Source organism: Chanodichthys erythropterus, chromosome 7 (assembly GCF_024489055.1).
Source record: "Chanodichthys erythropterus isolate Z2021 chromosome 7, ASM2448905v1, whole genome shotgun sequence".
Classification (NCBI taxonomy): domain Eukaryota; kingdom Metazoa; phylum Chordata; class Actinopteri; order Cypriniformes; family Xenocyprididae; genus Chanodichthys; species Chanodichthys erythropterus.
The window spans coordinates 2,932,742-2,954,962 of record NC_090227.1 but is presented as its reverse complement, the minus strand read 5'-3'; the positions used below and the strand labels follow the sequence as shown (position 1 = coordinate 2,954,962).

General features: G+C 39.0%; 1 protein-coding gene across 11 annotated transcripts in view; it reads right to left on the bottom strand.

The window, feature by feature from the left end:
- The window catches only part of ets1 (v-ets avian erythroblastosis virus E26 oncogene homolog 1), a 54,844-nt gene that overhangs the window by 11,834 nt on the left and 20,789 nt on the right, over positions 1-22,221 (bottom strand). For 2 of the 11 annotated variants that reach the window (XM_067389620.1, XM_067389626.1), the window contains exons 4-7: positions 3,927-4,046; positions 3,684-3,713; positions 2,762-2,962; positions 1,263-1,340 (exon numbers count right to left, since the gene is read on the bottom strand). In XM_067389620.1, coding sequence (XP_067245721.1) covers positions 1,263-1,340; positions 2,762-2,962; positions 3,684-3,713; positions 3,927-4,046 — 429 coding nt within the window. Of the gene's footprint in view, positions 1-1,262; positions 1,341-2,761; positions 2,963-3,683; positions 3,714-3,926; positions 4,047-9,698; positions 9,870-14,313; positions 14,585-22,221 lie in introns of those variants that run through there. The other 9 variants (XM_067389621.1, XM_067389627.1, XM_067389628.1 and 6 more) reach the window with 8 other exon arrangements.

Here is a 22,221-nt window from a genome sequence, read left to right as displayed (position 1 = left end):
AATTCATAGTGACCAAAAGCTGTTTGCACCAGGATCATTATGGTTAAAAAAAAAAAAATGGTACCACTTTATATTAAGTGGCCTTAACTACTATGTACTTACATTTAAATTAATCATTTCATACGATGCACTTATTGTGTACATACATGTTTTTACATTGTACTTATATTTTAAAAACACCTGCATGTACTCTGTTGACCCATCCCTTACACCTTACCCCTACCCTTAAACCTACCCATACCACCAAACCTGTCTCTAACCTTACCGGTATCCACATCAATAGCAGCAAAAGTGTTTTGCAATTCAATATGAACCCAATAAGTACATTGTACTTATTTTTTGATGTAAGTACATAGTAGTTAAAGCCACTTAATATAAAGTGGGACCAAAAAAAAAAAATAAATAAATACATTTTATATGTATTTAAAATATTTATATATTTAATTATTATATTATATATTTAGATATTTAATTGTTTGTACTCATTTCATGATGTTTTACATTAAAGTATTTTTTTTAATTTGATTTAATAACAGTTAATATGCAAATATAAAAAATACTGGCAAATAATGATCCTAATTTTAGCAAATATATTGTTCATAAAGGAGAAATTATTGGTTTTAATGTTGCTGCATCTAAGCTAAATTTCAGTTTATTCTTCACACGAAGACTTCATATGAATAAAGAACAGTCATTCGTAGGGCTGTCAAATGATTAATCGCGATTAATCAAAATAAAAGTTTGAGTTTGCCTCAAAGTACTGTGTATAATTATTATGTATATATAAATACACACAAATTTTTGTATATATTTAAGAGAAATTAGTTATTTATGTACAAAATATATTTATATATAATAAAAATGATACAAATATAAATAAATACATAAACCTGTAAGTATTTCTCAAATATATACAAGAATGTGTTTGTATTTATATATACATAATAGTTATAAACATATATTAGGCAAACTCAAACTTTTATTTTGTATGCAATTATTTGCGATGAATCATTTGACAGCCCTAGTCATTTGAAACACTTTCATGGTGCTTTCTTGCTTGACCGCAACAACTCTTTCTGTATGGACAAGTCTATGTGAATGTCATTTGAATGGCATAAGGGTGAGTTAATAATGACAGAAATTTTATTCCTTTAAGGAAGGTTTAACTGCCTTTACAGACAGATCATTTCCTATTATAGTCATGAGGCGAACGTGTACTCAGGTACTGATGACACAAACTGAAAGAAACGACAGATACTCACTGAAAAAGTAGTCTGAGGGGTAGCGGGATTCCTGGAAACTGGAGGTCAGACCGTTGACAGGGAAATGCTTCGGGTCTTCTGTGTGAAGAAAAAAAAAACACACATCACTGAACCTATGCACACTTTCGAAGCCGAACCTGTTATATAACAGATTAGGTTGTGCAAGGCAATGCAACAGAATGCAACGCAACAGAAACTACTTTGATCTGCATGTCAGAGTGGCGTTTACTTTACAGGTTTTTTAAAATGTGACACCTCTTATGTGCTTCCAGCGTTTGATTTGACAAATCACAGCAAAAATTATAAAATATGGAATGTAGACTTTTTGCTGAAGTTGATTGACTGTACTGCTTATCTTACTATTTTGCAAAAGTTACTTCATAAATGATATTAAACTGTAAATTCTGATAGGATGAATTGCATTCTAAGTTTCAGATACACTCACAAAAAAAAATAAAAAAATAAACTTGCAATTCTGACTTTATTCTCACAATTCTGAAAAAATTTCAGTCAGGATTCAGACCTAATCATAGCACAGAAACTACACTCATTAAAATTACAAATGACTTTTAGCTTTTGACCAAGGCTGTATCTCAATACTAGTTTTACTTGATCTTAGTGCTGAGATAACGTCAGTAAATTATGGAGTGCTGCAAGAATCAGTGTTAGGCCCTCTGTTATTTTCAATATATATATGCTGCCACTTGGTAATATTATAAGAAAGCATGTAATTAGTTTCCACTGTTATACTGATGATACTCAGTTATATATTTCAACACGACCAGATGAGATCTACAAATTACCCAAGCTGGCAGAGTATTAAAGATATAAAAATTGGATGACCTGAAATTTTATTCTGTTAAATTCAGATAAGACTAAGGTATTACTTATTGGACCAAAAACCTGAACACAGAATCTCTTAAAGTACAACTTGCATTTAGAAGGATGTACTGTTTCTTCATCCTCTACAGTTAAAATCCTGGGTGATATCTTAGACAGCATCTGGTCCTTCAAAAATCACTTCATACGTTACAAAAACAGCTGAATTTTCAATTCTGAATTTTTTAACTCACAATTCTGATTTTTTAACTCACAATTGCATGTTATAAAGTCTTAATTACAAGATAAAAAGTTGCAATTACATTTTTCTTTTTTTTTTATTCAGTGGCGGAAACAAGCTTCCATAGTTATTAACATTAACTTAAAAAAATAATAATAATTACTTGAAGCAAAAAATAAATAAAAAAAATAAAAAAAAAATATATAAAAATATTTTATTTCATTTAAAGTACTAAAAAAACTAAAACAACTTTATAGGCATATAAAAAAAAAAATACTACAACTTTAATTAGTATTAAAATGAAAACAGAAAATATGAAAATAAAATCTAACTAAAATATTAACAAAAACTATATTAGTATTTAATTAATACTAAAAAACTGATTGAAGGCTGGTGTGTTTCATGGTAGTGCAGATGTTGAGGCGGTGAGGATGTCTACCTTTCTGCAGCATCTCTAAATGTTCCCAGAGGATGTCGCCCACAAAGTCCGGTGCTAGGTCCAGGAAGCGCTCTTTGCCCAATGCACAGAGATTGGCTCCGTCCATGCTGAACTTATGGAAGTCCACATTCTTCAGACTGAACTCATTTACTGTCCAGGTCAACCATTCTCTCACGTGTGCCTCTGTCCACTCGCGGGGGTCTAGAGTAGTGAAAAGACATCTCAGTGTTACATGCATATGCAGATTGCATCATAAATTACATGCTTATTTTTTTCTAAGTATGCTATGCTATGCCTCAGAACTATCTAATATTGTGTACTAGTAATGCTGATGCATACAATATTTTAATCACAGGTCCGGTGGCTCATGGGAAATTATCAGTTGAGTTTGCTATACATTTGATGTCATGATGGGAGGAACTGAAATGGCTGTAATTTTAGCTCACAGACCAACTCCATCTCTGTCTCAGTCTCTCTTTCTCTCGACTGCGAACATGCTCACTGCGAACAGCTATTTCCAGACAGACGCAGACCTGACACAGACTTCAGCCACCCTAGACACAGCAAGCAAAGCCATCTTGTGGTCTGCCATAGTTTGGGATAGTTTGGGAAGCATAATTCATAACCTCTGCTGCTTCAGAGTACAATATGCCTATCTAGCAAGATTTTTTTTTAGTGTGGCATCTTAAAAACAGCCTAGTGCTACAGAATACTGAGGCAGAAACGAGGAAAATACACTGCTTTTCCATTTAATTCCCTTTCTTCTTCTCTCTCTCTATCACTCCTTTCCTCCTCCAATTAATCTGATAAATAAGAACAAGTAGGAAAATATGTGTAATGTCGTTAACAGTCAGTGAGGTCACAAGAGTGTTTAAAAGGGAAAGTTCACTTAAAAATTAAACTTCTGTCATTATTTACTCACCCTGATGTTTTTCCAAACCCGTATAATCTCCTTTTGTGTTCCATGGAAGAAAGAAAGTCATACACGTTGGGAACAGCATGAGGGTAAGTAAATAATGACAGTACTTTCATTTTTTAAGTGAACTTTCCCTTTAAGAGAGAGAGCTACAGAAACATGGATATACGATTTACTCTAGACAGTTAGAGAGCTTTTTTTTTTTTTTTTTTTTTTTTTTTTAAAGATATAAGTGCTTTAGATTTGGACCTTTAGGGATGGAGAGTCGCTGTTGTTCCCTGGTGAAGCCGCTGAAAGTGGCCAAAAGAGCCTGTGACATCATTTCTTTACTTCCTGGAGTCAGTAAAGGAACATCCGCACACTCCAGATCTGTTGGACCAAACACAGACAAAATATGTCATCACCCATCACACATTCTCAAAACAGATTAACTGTACTGATATACTACATTTCAAAAAAAAAAAAAAAAAAAAAAAAAAAAGCACATAAGAGGTAAAATAATTTACATAAATAATCTTAAAATAAAAAAAAAAAAAAAAAATCAAGCTAATAAAATAAAAAAGTAAAATAAAGTAAAATTAAATTAAAACAAACAAATAAATAAAATAACAAAAATAAAATATAAATATATAAAAATAAAAAATAAAATTTAAATATAAATATATAAAATATAAAAATGAAATAAAAGTTAGTTTTTAATTAAAAATAATAAATAAAATTGAATTAAATTAAATTAAAAATAAAATCTCAGATGTAGACATCTGCAGCATGAGTTTCAATTCCACAAAATCAGTCTCCAGAGGTAATAGAAGTCAATCAGCGTACTGCAAGAGCTACATAATCACATACAGGAAAAAGAAGAAGAAAAAAAAAAAAAACAACAGCATCCTCAGCATCACACAATTAAGTGTACATGTCTGCTGGCCATATGCCCACCATCCACCTCTAACCTGACCTCCTAGACTGCTTCTCAGAGCCAAAGATGGTCTGCCAACACACAGAGTGAGCCATAGGTCAGATTCTACATCGATGATCACCTTCCCACAATCCCTTTTGCCCAGCAAGCTGTTCCATCTCAGTCTCCAGCCATAGACAGAGGGGCCTGTGTTGGCAGGGGTCAATAGTTAGGGGTGAGAGGTCATAGCAGAGGGGTGATGATGTCACAGCAGGCTGCAGGGTGTCGAACAGACACTGCAGTGTTGGAAAGCTCGCCCTCTCTGCTCGTGGGCACCCAGCAGGACACAGAGAGGTCTTTGATGAGTTAAACAGTACCCGATGACTTCCACTGATCCAATTAGGACTGCCGGGGTGGCAGTTCCAGAGAAAGAAAGGGTCTAGAAAACCCCCTGAGGGTCTAAAGAATGCCACAGAGCCAAGTGAAGAATCCGCCGTAATGCGATCAAAGACATGCTGGATGTACGGTGAGGGGTGATTATTCTATTACTGGTGGCCGTCAAAAAACGTCCGACTGTGACTCAGGCACAATGAATTCGTCTGGGAGCTAAATGCACAGTCCAGACTGTGGAAAGCGAACACTTTGTGTCTTTTTTTTTTTTTTTTTTTTTGTGCAGTCTGCGACTGCTTTTCTACTGACACCCAGATGTTCTGGCATCTCCGCGCGGTTTTTAAACTGCCAGCCCTGGGCGCCGTATGGGTTTGCACTCGCTGTTGTCGATCCACATCACGACATAACCCAGCCAGGAATGCACAACAGCTGTCCCTCCTAACCTCATTCCCTCTCCTTCTCCCGATCTGCTACCCCGGTTGACTCGAACATGGAAGGATTTGCAGAGATACATTATGCAGAGTGTCTTAATGGAGAAGAACAATGTAGTGCTCTTGTGTGATTCGATTAGAGCGAGATGCTGCAGTCTCCATTTACAGTGTTTAATTGCGCATTAGAGCCAGCTGGACGTCAGAGGCTTCATTCACTAGAGAAGAGGCTCGTTTTCACATTAGGTGATACAAGGCCAGAACTGCCAAAAAAGACCCTAGTAAAGTGCAAATGTTTCTTTGTAAAGGAAACATGTTTTACTTGGACAAAATATGACACAGCAGCTTAACGAATCACAGGTTTTAACATTCGAGAACAATAAAGTAGCCTAAAGGGTTATATGTTTAGAAGACAAAAAGCCAAATGACAGCTCTCACAAGCTGTGTACTAAAATATAGAGGATTTGAGAATGCTATGAAAATCAAATCAAGAAAAAACTCAAAAAAATGAACCATCCATTTGAATTACACTTGCTTTAAAAAAAAATGCTCACTTGGCCAAAACCATGTATCTGCAAAGGACACATGAAACAAAAGGATTGTGAGCTGTTTTCAAAGAAAAACTTTAATCTCCATGCTTTACATCACCAGATATCATCTGCATGCAGAGCAGTTACCACTGAGATAGCTGGAAGATGTATTCTGTGAACTCAAATTATCATTGAACAATCGCACAGTATAACAAACACAATAAAGCTTTACAGTAAAGCGAGCTGAGGCAACAATCAAACATGCTCTGTCCACTTTTATATAGCAAATCATCCCTTTCATGGTTCTGATTAAACATACAATTCATTGATCAAATAAATAATTCACAGATTCACTTTAACCTGTGTCTTCTTTGTTGAAGTTGAACATTTAGTCACATAGATACACTTACATTCTTGCATTCATATAAACATATCGTCCCCTTAAATACTTTAGCTGAAGTAACCTTATTTTCCTTTTTGGCAACTTTCTTAAAAGAGTAGCTTGACTACTTTAAATGGTGATTAGCTTTAAATCAGCTTTCCACGCTGTATCACATGGTAATTTAATCAGAGAAACCAACACTATATCCTTCTATGAAGCAAATGAATACCTCAGCAGGTGAAGTTCAATGAATTTCCATAGAGAGTAACTAAACATCGCTACAGACCTTGGGCCTGAGCCATGCAGCCCCACATGGAAAAACCTTAATAACTTACAGTAACAGTGCAGGTGTGTATTGGTTGGTGTGGGTGTGTAAGACCGTCTAAGCTGTGAAATTGTGATTATGGTCATGAGGCCCTGGTGGTCTCATGGAGTCGGGTGGGGTGGGGTGGGGTCGGATGATTCACTTATCTGTAATGTGAGAGCATCCAAGACAACATGAATGGAGTCCCCGAAGGGATGACATCACCGTTGGCATGACCACAGGGTCCCGCCCATCCAGTCCATTCAATGTTTTCCTTAGTATATTCAGTGATTTAATGACTTCTAGCCAGGGCCGATCTACAGCCTAGCAGATCACACATTGATGATAGTGTTAATGCTCCATTCTAATATTAGACACACTTCAAAGAATGTGTCTGCATTCATGTGTGTGTGCAGGGTCTCTCTTAAGTGCGTGAGAGACAGCGAGTGGGTGTGTAATAAAAGCCAAATAGCTCATTTGAGTCCCTCAATGGTCTGGACGGTATTTGAGCTTCTGAATGTTTTTTGGGGTCTGTGTGCCAAATTAGCACATCTTACCACATTTTTCTTTCTTTTTGTTTCAATTCAGAGTTGCACATGACATCAAAGTCCAGTCTGAAAATAAGGTTGTGAGAGGATGTAGAACAAAAAACATACTTCAACCCGCAAAAAGGTTCTGCCCTTTGACAACTGCGTGTCTCAGCAGGGTGTCAGGGTAGCCCATAAAACACCTTCAGTTCTTTATCTCTCGCATTATCTTTCACAGATCTTGTGACAGCAAGACTGTTAAACCTGGCCCGCATGAAGGAGGGCCATTCACACAGCAGGTCCGTGCTGAACAAGGCACGGCCAAGGGTGGGGGATCTAGTGAGAGAAGTGCTTGTTCTGCCCACTGTTTAGATTTCCATCTGAAAGCATGCAGACCGGGCCGGGCCGAGACAGGAATAGCAGCGGCCCACGATCGAGCTCCCAAAGGCAGCGCAGAGCCCATCCACCCTGCCGGGGTCACGCGTCGGGGGCTTTCCCGCCCTGGAACACTGTGGCTATTCTTAGAGACCCAGCCAGCGGGTGCCCCGGGTTCACTAGATGGTCTCACACACACATGCACACACCACCACCAGTGGGTCACACAGTGAGCATTCAAATCACAATGACTGACAGGAACCACTTTGAAATGGGCAGTTCCTCAGTATAGTTAATTGTTCAGTCTGGTAGGGTTGAAACGGTACCACTACTGTACATAGGATCTGCTGCTGACAAACCATAACAGTTTGCACTACCACAATCTAGCCGTTATCAGCTTCTTTTGTCTGCAATCATGCTTTTGAACTGTCCGCTACTGGCATGCTATGCAATACAGAGATAACATATAGCGATGCTACTATGCATATTGCAGAATAAAGCGGAGGCGGTTTGCAGCATGCAAATTGAGAGAGCATAACTGCATTGTAGGAGTGAACACCTCTAAAAGAACATAAGTGCGCTTGGATCAGTGAATCTTACTGTTTAGACTTCTGAACAAACAAATGATGATCTTGACAAACAGTTTACTTTCAGCGACATTCTTCCTAGAAACCTCCTCTAAGTGTACCTGAAATTGCAGCACTTCATGAGGAGGGGAAAAAAAGACATGTTTCCAGCACTGGATATAAATATGTCCAAAAGCATTTCTGATCAAAGTGAATTCACATACGAGTAGTCAGTCGTGCCTGAGCTAAGTTTATGTGCAAGCGGCTTTCAGTATCAGGGAAATGAAGGAAGGAAAGCTCTGCATGCAATTAGCAAGCTAATGGCTAATGGTTTCTGCTATTGTGGATCCAGCCAATGACCAACAGATGCATTCTCAGTAAATTAATTCCCCAAAGACCGTATTGTTTTTATGTATCGCGCCACACATTCCTGTCTTGTTTTACAATCGCTAATGTGGATGGGATTTTTGTGAGTTTGTTCTGTGACCTAAAAACCAATGTGCCTTTGAGTTCAGCTCTAAATGGACCAATTACACAATTAACTGTACATAGTACCGCAGCTGTAGCAATGAAAAGAGCACACAAGCCCAAAATAGATGAATGGAAGGCTGGAAAAGAAGATGCAATGTTCTGAAATGCACCACAAACTGCAAAACACAATGGTGTGCTAACGCATCATCAAAGCAAATAAAGTGATGCATCATTTCAGTCAAATTCTCCATGGTGACAAATGTCAACATCAAATATGTCAGAAAGCAGAAGCAGAGAAACGCAGAGTGACATGCCAAATTAAGTCTCTGCAGTTCTTAACTGCATAAGAAATAGTTTGAAATGCCTTAAACAGGTTCCATTTACACACTTTCAGAAGTTAAAAAAGTCTAGCTAACCCTGCTCTGTGGTTTTATGAGAAAGGGGAGAGTTGTCGGATCCCACAATGTTCAACTGGTGTAAGTGAACAAAGTCAAAGACTAGCCCTCATTATGACTGCCTCTTGGATCCGGTCCAGACACCTACACAGGACGCCTTTAACTGCCCTCATCCCTAAATCGCCTGAGCAGAGCCACTCTGTCAGAAATATGTAGATAGCGGGGAGAAGGTTGAACGAGAAAGAGTCCCAGCTGTGGCAGCTCTTGTGACTGCCAAGGATCATGTGCCTTCTATTCAGCTGTACATCAAGTAGCACTCACAAACAGAGAGACTGTAAACCTAGCTACAGCCAAACACCTGGACCTCAGAGAACAGCTTAAGATCCCATATGTAACCGGACTGGTAGCCAGAAGCATTCCTTCAATATGCCTCTAAGGTAGGAAATGTGTTCAAAGAGGTGAGACAAAAGTAGGATAATTACAAAACCAGCTCTGACTACTGAGCCCTAAAACAGGTGACTTGGTGAAAGAGCATACACCGATGGGAGAGTGGAATCTGGGAACAGGTCTTCCTCTGCCTCCCTAAACTGTGAGACATGTAGCCAGAGCCAGTCAGGATGCCGCTCTGATCTCAAAACCAGACCCAACGCCACCCTCCGTGTCTCTCCGTTGTACTCGGTACACATCTGCAAAACAGCCACAGCACAAAAACAAGAGTGGCATGGAAAGGCAGGCACCGGTCCGGCTGGCTTACTCACCTCAAGGGCCTCCCACCACCCAGGAGGCGGTCTGGAGCCCACGAGAGATCCTCAGAGTGACTGGGAAGGGCTAATATCTTATGGGAGGAGGGGTGGGTGCTGGAGTCAGCTCGGCAGGGGCTGTGACTCAGTAATTAGCCTGTAGCACGCGGCGGGGATGAGAAGACAGCACTAGGCAGACGCCACATCAGGGGCCAGGGAGACGAGGCGAGAGCCCATGTGGCCCACAGACGGTAGAGAGACAAATGTGAGGAAAAAAAAAGAGACATGGAACACAGGGGAGAAAATGGGTGCTGTAAAATGTTGGAAAAAATACACTGTGGTTGTTATTTCTTCCCTGCTCTGGGACATGCTGTGTCTTTTGCTTTTGTTTTGGTCTTTTGAAGTTCAGAGAAGCAGGGCCAGAGATAACTGTTGGGAACACTTCAAAATGAACACAGTGAAGTGGGTCAGGACGTTTTTTGCAAGTATGCTACGGCTCTGACGTATAGTTCAGTCATTGTGACGCACGTAACGGTTCAGAAAGAGTTTGTTTGTGCTGTTACCGTGTACCAATAACTTGAACGAATAAAGGCTAGGACCTCCCTTCACCCTCTGATGACTAAACTTTGAAGGGGAACAATAAAAACGTATGTTCACCAGAACGAATTTCTGACAGGGGAGTCACTTAACCAGTGCACATTCTGTCAAGGGGGAGTCATTCACGAACAGTAGGCAACACATTCTGATCAAACAGTGTTTCATATTAGCCTCAGGGCCCGAGTCTGGTGAATCAATTCCGAGTGTCAAATATTAATCCAGTCACCTCAAAAACCTTTTGAATTCCCTACACTTCACGCAAGTAGATGTGACTCGTGCACTGTTCAACAAACTATAAAAATTGTGTTCAGGCTGAGTCATTTGTATGGCTCCATCAAAGACCCACATCAGACTATCCTTGATTCCCCAGGTCTGTATTTGCACAGCTGTCAGGTAAGCAAGGCATGCTTAGGCCTGGCGAAAGTGCGAAGAGGCTGACATTACAGAAACCTCTCTGTTATGTAACTTGGGAATCCAGGCCATATTCATGACTATCTGCTTGAATTATCATCTCTTCACACACCTAATAATACTTGGGTAATGCTTTTGAACTAGTGCCCAGTGTGTTGATATCTAAAGCAGGGGTGTACGAGCGGGGCCTAGCAGGGGTTTGGGATGAGAGAGTGCAGTGTCTTAATCAGATAAAAGCGGGCAATAGCCAGCCCACCCAATCCTCAGACATTCCTGTCACTCACTGAACCTTGAGGTGGACACAGGGCAAGAGTGAGAAAGAAGGCGAAAGGGAAGACCAAATATCCTCATCAAGGGTTATTTCTCTAGGACGAAATGAGTGGGAGGTGACCCCTGGCTGTCTCTCATGTTGTTGCTGACTCATTTCACTGTGCTAAGTAGTCTTTGGGCAAAGATGAAAGGAGTGACCCCATTACCAAGCATTCTGACTACGCCCCTTTCAAAGCATAGCTCTCAGAAGATGCAGAAGACTTCTGGCACAGCAAAACTGGCTGGGTTGGAACAGCGTTAGCCATTTTAGTAGCAGATGTTACACGGGTTTATCTTTGACCATAAGGCCGTTCTAACATCTGTGCTGCGCCACAACACATGATTCATACTTGTGAATGACTTGTGGGCTCGCACGGTCAATTTTTCACGTAAACACTTTGGCTTCCAGACTCGCTGTGGGTTCTTGGAGATTGTTTTGTGCTAACTCCACGCAGTCTTATTTTAGCAATTCAATTAATGAATGCAAGTGTGTTTATCAAGGCTGTCCTGCTCTTGTGTAGGTCCCATTGTCTCTTCATGCACTACATGTCTCCAGGGTAAATCAGATAATCTTGACTGAACTGTAAACAACTTTTGTGTGACTCTTGATTGAATTCAACCATTCATCACTTTTGTATAAACAGAGTCAAAAAGCAAATGGGGGCAGGGGAAGGCGGGCTTGTTTTTGCACTAGCCGTTGTCTTCTCAAGACACAGCTCGCTTGTCTTGATTTAAGACCCAATACAAACCGGGATCAGGTGCCTAATGTCTACGGCCTCTCCGCATTAATGACGCGTGCACGCTAGAAACTATCATTTGTGCCAGTCTGCCAGAGCTTTACACTCCTACAGGCGCTTTGTGCTGAACATGGGACCCACAAGGTGCACATATCCATTCTTCCAGAAGACTAAAGAAGCAGACTAGCAGTAAACGTGTCTTAAGTGGATTTTACAGTCTTTGCCAGTGAGCTGCGTTCACCCTGGCCTGAACACTCACGGTTGACTGAACTTGAGGGAGCTCGTCTTGAGAAATTGTTTTGCAAGATAGCACGATATTTTGGCAACCCCCGCTGCAAGTATCAGCACTTTTTTTTTAACAGCACACAACTGTTTTTCCATGCGAGGAGAAAGCTTGTGCTTGTGTGTTGGTGAGTGTTTGCACATGTTCATGTGCCAGTGCATTTGTAAATGTAAACTCTGTGACTATGTGTGAAAAGAGAGCCGGCCCGTGTGCATGCGAGAATATGCAAGGGTGGTAATGATTCATATCACATCTTGCACATCTTCATTATGTTTTAGCTTTCGTTCTGACATGCTTGAAAAGTTGAATGCCTCTTTCCATGATGTATTAACAGCTGGTGGTGTGCGAGAGAGGTAGTAAGTCGGAATTCTGCGTGTATAGCCACCAGCTGTGGTCGAAGCCAGTCAGCATTTTATCGTAGGGAAACTAGCGGCCACTGAACTCACCCTGCCCTTCCGGGCCAAAGAAGAGGGTCATATTCTTAAAGAGTACAAGTACATGGGGCCAAGGCATGTGCTAACACTAACATCCCACTTGCATACTCGTCGCTTTATTCCACTCCTCAGGAGTACAGAGGGGGAGTGTGAGACTGCTGACTACTTAACCAGCATGGCATCTTCCCTCCCTCTCTCTCTCCCTCCCTTCCTTCACCCTGGTCAGGCATGCGGCCCCTCCTGAGCCAGGCTGGGTCAGCAGCGGTGGGGGTTAATGGATGTGGTATGAATGGACAGTGAAGCAGCATCATGACAAACTTCATTCAGTTGACACTCTTTAGCCAAAAGGGAATTTCCCTGCCATGACAAGCATGCGTGAGATTGCACAAGCACACTCACATCAAAACACTAAAGTCGAAAGAAAGAAAGAAAGAAAGAAAGAAAGAAAGAAAGAAAGAAAGAAAGAAAGAAAGAAAGAAAGAAAGAAAGAAAGAAAGAAAGAAAGAAAGAAAGAAAGACTTTAAATCACTTAGCAACAAGGATGCCCATAATATCTGCATAAAAAGAAAAGAAAGCCCAAAGCTCAGCCAATGACCAAATAATGAACTTACACTAAATGCACAAGCACATTAGATGACACAATGTTCTGAAAGTCAGTTTGATAGAAAAATAATCGCTCTTGAAGCCTGCTGGACATGCATGAAATGAAACACGACTATGTGAAGCTGTAAAGTGTGTCATGTCATGAGAGGCCATGTGTGGCAGTCAACATCAGTCTGATGTCAGACACAGGATTTGCTAAATGAATGTATAGCGCTCAGTCTTGCAACGTAGCGATAAAAGTTTTGAAGCGATATAGCTGCTTAAATGACAATGAAACAACAAAAATATGTTCTGGATATCCTAATGCAACATCACAGTATTTAACCCATTTAACCCTGCCGATAACATTCGCAAAGAAGTCAACTATAAAAGTGAAGATTGACTAAATTTCATAAGGGAGTGTTTACATGACTGGTGTAAGTAGTCACATGATCAGAGCTGTTAATTCCAATCTGAAGGATTCATAAAAAGAGGCATCATGTATGCATGTCATAATACACATAACATATTTGATAACTATAGCATTTACAAAGTGTCTGAATAATTTATAATTGCTGCCTCATGATCGGTGGTCACATTTGTAGCCAGTGGGGGGAAAAACACCTGAATAAATGACTATTCGATTCACATAATACAAATGGAAAATAGAGTTTAAAACTACTGTTACATTAAATGCAACAAAGTAAAAATAAAAAGAAATTGCATCATGAATACCTTGCCTGACAGTGCAACATGATGTTCGTCTATTCTATGCAACTTTTTATTGCATCTTATTGAGCAATTTTCTCCACCGGTTGCAATTATGACCACATATAAAGCATATTTCACTGACTTGGTTGAAATTAGGCTATTCTGTGAGTAAACTGCATGTTCTCACTTATCTGGGTTAAAATCTGGGATAAATTGGATAATGTTACTATATTACATAATAAAGATTATTTGTATACCAATAAATCAATGACTGGCACATCTGGAGCGCCGCATGCAGGCTGTTATACCTGTCCATCACTCACAGATCAGAAACATTTTACATTGCAACGAGTTTCAGAAATGTTCTGTTTGACATCAAATCATGAATGTATCTCGATTCCAATGCATTTCACAAAGGCAAGACATCGGTATGCACAAAAAAAGTTACTCATAACTGACTGGACAAGTGACAACGACGCGTTTTTGCAATAGGCTAATATAAAATCATAACGATAATGATGAAAAAAACAAACAAAAAAAAAACAAAAACAAAAACAAAGGCTACTTACCGTCTACTTTTTCAGATTTTATTATAGTTAACGGCTTAATATCGACAGCTGCCGTCATGGTCACGCATTCAGTGTACAAAGTCTGTTTCTATGTTTTAGTCCCAAACGTGTCCTCCAAAGTCCGTCTATGTGCCGGGAGTTTCTTAGAAATTACACAGGTTTTCCCTTGACAAGATCCGATCTCTGAAGTATTGAAGTGTCTCTCTTCCTCCCTCTCTCTTTCTCCGTTCTATCTCAATCAGTCTTTCATTCCCTCCCTCTGTTAGTTACTCCGGGCAGGGCGGTTCTGTGTGCGGCACGGAAGAGGCTGATCCCCGCGTAAAGGGGGCGGCGTTACTCACTGATCACTATAAAATTCAATTACACTCCACTCAGCTGTCTATCACTAGACGCGACCTATGACGCGCCGCACGCGACGCCACGGCACTGGAAGCGTTGAAGCTGCTCTTCATCTCAAAACGTTCACTAAACCGACTAATCAGCTGTGTGTTCAGTGCTCACAGTTCAGCAACAATAAAATGGACTAATATAAATCCATTAAAATGAACTTATGTAAAAAAAAAAAAATAATAATATATATATATATATATATATATATATATATATATATATATATATATATATATATATATATATATATATATATATATATATAATTTCCATCTTGTTTTCTATTGGATTTGCACAAGCCTCAGCACACAGCTTCTGACACAATTGTGAGTCATATGTAAATACTGTACAGTTATGCCACCACTGTGCATTAAAAAAAAATTATAAACTTTTTTTTTCTTTTTTTTTTTTTTTTCAAATGTGGCTTTTTCATCCCCACCCCTTCTTTTTGCACTAAAGTGAAGCTCCACCAATCAGATGGCGTGTTGCATTTTAGTGTACAGTAATCATGGATCACAAAGCTGTGATTATATCTGCCCTGGAAACGAGTTTGGTCATTTATTGGGCACAAATGCCACTTAAATAGTAATGGGAACTTCCCATTTGTTAATTTCACTTACTGTTACACACAGAGAAGCTGATATTGACAAAGAGAGCAGTTTCACAAAGAAACGCAGATCACATCTTGTCCATTATTCTGTGTGAATAGTCTTGAGCAATTTCTTCATCTTAATGAAAACAGTTGCCTAACTCTACTGATGCAATCTACTGCTGAAAGTGTCATATCACCATAATAGTTCACAAACATCCATGTACTTGCATGTGCTGTTCTTTAGAGATTTTAAAAGCCAAGACATGCTGACCTCCAAATGATGAATGTGACACACCTCACTCTCTCAAGGAAAAGCTGCCAAGGACAAGAAAACTATTCAGTCTATTTAAAAACACAGATAAACAGTGTAATCCGCACTGGCTCGTGTTTTAGTATCTCATTTGTCATTGGGAATGGCTGATGCTATGCTCAGTTGAACTCTCACCGGTGCGCCGGAATCATTCAAGGAACAAAAGAGGATAAAAAGATATGTCTCCCGTCTGGCTAATAGTCTGCAAATGATCTGAAAGTAACGAGCGCTCTCATAACTTCGACCCAGCCCTCATAAACACCTCAGCATATTTCCTGCCCACCTTGACTAGATCAGTAAAAATCCAACCCAGGATTTTACAGAGGATCCTCTCGCCACACCCACAGCGCTGGATTTGAATCGTCGCCAACTTTTGGAGGACATTTGCATTTCTAATAAAACCCTTTAAAAAAATATATATTTTTTTTATTTGCATTAAAATACATATGTAATGCTTATTTAAAAGTTCATATTTTCAAGTTCAATTTCACTTTTTTATCTTTAGTTAGTGTGTAATGTTGCTGTTTGATCATAAACAACATCTGCAAAGTTACGAAGCTCAAAGTTCAATGCAAAGAGAGATATTTTCTTTTACATAAATCCCTTTTTAAGGACTACAACAAACGGCTGATAGGGACTACAACAAGATTCTTCCTGGGTTAGTGACATCACAAACCCTAAAATCTACATAAACTCCGCCCCCGAGAACACACAACAAAGGGGGCGGGACCATGTTGGGCTGCTTTAGAGAAGATGAAGAGTTGTTGTAGTAGAGTGTTGTTGTCATTCCGTCATTTTACACTGAACTGCTTCACAAATAAGGGTCAATTCAACACTGGATTTGTACAAAAGATGAACATGACGGCACATGCTAGTGGATGAGTTCATGAATCAACTCCACAGCAACTACATCAATTTATCCACTAACCATTCAGAAACATCCAGTTTCATTCTAAAAGTTGTAACTTCTTCTTGAGTCTCTCCATCAGTGTCGACTCCGGTTTGAACAATGTGAGGTTGAACACCGTTACTGACAATCCTCATTTTGACTGGTCAGAAATGTAATGCCCCTTACCATAACCAGTGTTTTTCATCTCCCAATTCTCCATGAGCAGCTGTAAACACTATTATATCAATGGTGTATTACTTTGGCATTGGTATTGGAAGTCCATTTCATCTTTTTTGTTGTTTTTGTTGTTGTTTTTTTGCTCTCACAGTGGAAGCATCTCCTCAAAATAGCGAAATCATTTACTCAACTGTTCTCTGTGGGTGGGTCAAAGCAGCGGGAATTATGAAAATGTGCAACATGATGACGTATCTAAGTTATGAAAACAATGGAAGGACTAAAAATGAGGCGTTTCAGGCAAATATTTTCTGTTGGAGAAATTAACTCCTTTTGTGTTTTGCAGATCGTTTACATGCACAAACACCTGTATTACACAAGAAAACACAACTGGTGCGCTTTAAAACAGCACTCAAACCTCAATGAATGTATATCTTGGTCATGTTGTGAACAGTTGAAATTCAATTTAATAAATCAAATCACCCTATTTATGGATTTGAGGAAAGATTGGCTCGCGTCTAAAAGGAGGTGAATGGAGGCGGAGGGATACGGGCCTGTGACTGCTCTAACTTAATTAGCTGCCATGGTAACAGATTGCCTTTGCAATTTTCATGTGCTGATCCGCTCGTTTCCTAAGTGGAGCCCAACGGTTTTGACAACTGTGGGAACGGCTGCCTAGAACACTTAGCCACGTCATCGCCGATTGTTGCGTTTCCGTAAAACTAATTCTGACCTACCGTATTTTCCACAAAGAGCCTCAGCGATGGAAACCTGATGTAAGAAATGTGACCAGCTCAGGTCTCTGTATTCAGAATAACCCTATTAGCCGGGTCAATACTAGGCTGCAAGTACCGTGGTGCACATCTGCAAGTGCTGCTGAGAGGCCGGGGAGCCAGCGTTATTGATTATGTATGGATTTTGAAACAGGGATTCTACAGAGTGTCCATTAAGCTGTCTGGATAGTGTTTCATCCGACAGATATGAGCGATTATGGAAATGGCTGAGCCTTTATGGGGCTTCTGTGGTTGCAAGAACCCGTCAATGAGAGCTGGGTGGGGGAGGGGATCTTAATGGAAGGAGGAGCTCTCGTCCCCCCCTTCTGTCACTCACCCATTCACTCGTCCGCTCGACCCCCTCTCACTACCTCGCTTTGTTTTAAGTCTTAATGAGCTCCTTGTATGTAGTTTTAAAAGGATAGACCAGGCTCCCTTGCGCCCAGAGGCAGCCATTAAGACTAATGGGGTTGCTGACTAATATCAGAGCCAGAGGTTTGCTGAGTGGCCCTTTTTCTGCTTATACTCCCGGTCTGCTATTTTGATACCAGTTTAATAATCTCATTTTGACTCTATTGTATCACGTCGGATTGGATGCCATGGCTCTGTTTTTGAATGCATTAAAGGAATAGCTCACCCAAAAATGAAAATCATCCCATAATTCACTCACCCTCAAGCCATACTAGGTGTACATGACCTTCTTCTTTCAGCCAAACACATTTATATTATATTATATTAAATAGTTATATTAAATAATATCCTGGCTCTTCCCATCTTTGTAATAGCATTGAGTTTTTGAAGCTCCAAAAAGCCTATCCATCCATCATATAAGTAATCCAAAGGACTTCAGTGAGTTAATAGGTAACTCTTTCTGAAGTGAAGTGATTGTTTTTTGTAAGAATAATATCCATATTTAAAACTTTATAAACTATAATCACTGGCTTCCGGCAAATGCCTTACAAACGTTTACAAGAGAGTTGAGTTGTAGATGTAGCGTAAGCTTAGGTGAGACTTGACAAACACGGAAACGCAGAGGATTGAGCAAAACCGAATTAGAATTAGAAGTCTAAAGGCCCGTTCACACTAAGAACGATAACTATACTTGTGTCCACACCAATGAACGATAACATTCTGTTTATTCTAAGTGAATGCGCTGTGGTTTCAAAGTGTGTATAACATGCTTTTGCTGTTGTTGTTGCATTTACACAGCTTTAACCAGCAGATGTCCTCAGCATGCTCTGTTTGGAGTGAATAGCTAGTGTAATCGATCTAATCTAACAGTGAATTTAGCTGATGAAGTCGATATAGTGGAATAAAAACAACGCCTAATCTTTTTCACAGAAATGTCAAAGGAAGCAAGACGATATTGTCGAAACTAGCGCTGGATACCTGAGGTCATTTTATGTTATATTGTTTGCTAGCCTGGTATGATCTCATCGTTAATGTTTATTCCGAGGATATGACGTTTGTTTTCCATATATCCATTTTCTTTAAAGTATCCTTGAAAAGAGAGTTTGACTTGTCAAACGGTGGTGGCTTTTTCTGATCATCTGCGATTAAATTCTCGCAATGTCGTCTGCCATTTTAAATGTGCAAATCCTTAAATTAGAATGGATTCTGATTGGCTGTCAGTGTTTTATCGTTCAACAGCTGGAAAAATAAATTGTTCTGAAAGTGATCCCATCAATATTATTTCTCTATATCATTATAGTGGTGTAAACAGTGCTATTCTTTTATTTATAGAATGATTTTTAGAACTCTTTTTTTATTGTTATCTTTATAATTATTGTTCTTGGTGTGAACGGCCTTTAAACAAGACGTTTCAAAGAAAATGTCAGAGGATTTCAATATAAGAGAAAAGGAGCTATGCCTATGTCCTACGTCAGGTCAGAGGTCACCCACCCGCTGGAACTTGACTCTCTCGTGAACGAGCGTACGACCGTTTCCGGAAGCCAGTGATTATGGTTATTAAAGTTTTAAATATGGATATTTTTCTTAAAAAAACCCATCTCTTCACTCCAGAAGGCATTTATTAACCCACTGAAGTCATATGGATTACTTTTATGATGGATGGATGAGCTTTTTGGACCTTCAAAAGCCTTTCAATGCCAATACAAAGCTGAAGAGAGCCATTATTTATTATAACTCCAATTGTTTTCGGCTGAAAGAAGAAAGTTATATACACCTAGGACGGATTGAGGATAAATTATGGGATAATTTTGGTGAACTATTCTTTTAACCTTAAGTTGGTAATAGAATTTGTTTTTAAAAGAAGCTTTGGTAAGCATAAATCATAATTATTCCAAACTTTTAACAAGTAGTGTATTTGATTCCTGAAGGTTTCAATTGTATTGACCTTTTGCTTCATTCAGTGGTCAGATATATCCTAATGTTCACTGTCATGGATTAATTTCCCCATGTTTCTTCTGTCTTTTGGCCACTGTATTATAAGATGGAAAAAAAATCATTTAAAAATCAATGTTTACCAATCGGTCCTGACCAGGATAAGTACTGGTTCTGAACCGTAGGGTAACAGGATTTCTCAGAAACCTCTTCTGTACATTGAAAAAATATGCTAACATCTGGTTTTAGTCAAATCAAAAAATGCAGTATCATGGATTCAACCTAAATACTTTAATCTTCCAACAAAAATATATTTGTTATGGGTTAAATCAGGTAAAAATTGCTCTTAAACGTAGAGATTGTAGCTTCCCACTCTTTACAACGTACGTAGCCAAAGCTTCTGGAATTATAAGACATTCTGCATGAACACGAGGGAGTCTTGGTTTTGATTCATAAAATTGAAATTCATTCATTCTCCAACTTGGATCGCAAGCAACATCTTAAGTTGTTGACTCCCCAAAACAAGCAGTCTCCAGGATACAGCAAAGGAAAAACACGTCTTGCTTTTTCTTTCTGGCCCGTCACACTTACTGGAAGCATGTGCTTTGCCTCAGAACTCTTCATAGTTCTATGGGAATTTACCCTGAGGAGAGAGTCAGGCTGTGTTAAGGACTTCATTAAGCTTCAATCATGCAGCCACCCTCTCAGTCAGACACTGGTGGAAGACCTCAGTGCAGACACAGCTCCTATGAGCTCCACAGTGCTGTTGTCATGGTTTCGACAGTTATGGGGTATCAGATCAGGCTGGGTGAGAGTTGAGCAGCACAACATCAGGATAATGGCTGCGATCAACAAACAAGCATGGATGCTAACAGGAGGAGTTTATGCATGACATGAAATAGCATTTATGCTAGAGATAATTTGCTTTTATACATTATATATAATATATATATATATTTTCTGAAAATGCAAAATGCTAAATAATTAAATCAGTACATCAAATACCTTAAAAATGAGAGGTACTGCTTGATTAATGGATAATTTTCTTTTATTTGTATTATATTTGGAGCTTGTTGGACACAAACCAAAAAATGTATATGCATAACAAGCAAATGATGCGTCTGGCACTAGTGCTAAGTCAGTTTAACATTATATAACAATATGTAATTTGTTTATGGCTAATAACCAAATTCTATACCAATTCTATTAATCAAACTCTATACCACACTGTAAACAAATCTTAAAACAAAGATTATTGAAGTATGTTTTACAAGAAATAAATTAAGTTTTTCTAAATATTAATTTAATTTTATCCGATGCGTTACTTGCCAATTTTTTGTATCCCTTTGTGAAATTTACAGTTTCTACTGATTTTTTTAGTGAATTTTGTGTAAATAAATTAAAAAATAAATTCTAAATTATAATAAATAAATATTTTATGAACAGTCCATAAACATAAAATTTAAACTTAAATCAATAATTTTAGTTTAAATGAATGTTTAGCTTAAACAGTATGAGAAAATGTATATTGATTTTGAGATTTAACAGTGTTATCAAATGTTATCAGATCTTTTTTTTTTTAAAGATTAACTTTAAGTGAGCCTTAGATGACGGCAAATATTTAAATGTAAAAATTGGCTAAATTAGTATACACAAATAAAAATCCAGTATTGACTAATAGTAATAAATATGTAGGGGTGAATTCAGGTTGATTGGGACACTTTTTCCCAGTCATCTCAATGGCAAAAATGTATATATATGAATATGAATATACCTTAAAAACAGGAAAGTAAAATATCCACCCACACATTTCACCCCACAGTACTGTAATGCTGCAATATAAAATAAAGCAACATGAGGAAATTATTATTGACTTTCTCACGGTGATACTGATCATTAAACAACGAACACACTTCTACACACACACATAAAAATGTAGCAGACACACTTGTCTTTGTGTATTTCTGGTGCATGTGTGTGTGTGTGTGTGTGTGCGTGTGTGTTTGTAGGTGTGTGTGTGTGTGTGTGTGTTTTTGGAGAATAGTTAATGAGGACCCTGGAAAGCAGATGGAGGTTTACCGATGGGGGACTTGGTTGAACAAAGGCTAAGCTCTTTCTTATCAATTAGCACTGCTAAAAAGGACATCTCTCCCCTCCATTAGCTCCACCACGTGTCTGCTATTCACCCCATTGTGTGGCAAATTAAATTACATCCCTCCATCTCGCCCTGTCTCCTCCTCCCCTCTCTAGGCGTCTTTGCCCCCCAGTCTTTCTCTCATTCACACACGCACGCAATAGTCCTCGTCTGACAGCAGGCCGCGGTGCTGCCGCTCCTCAGTCCATTGATCTGAGAGGTCAGAGGCCTGCGGTCTTACTGAATCCATCATATACTGCAGGAATGCAATGATACGCTGACCGTGTGCCTTTAAAACACTGT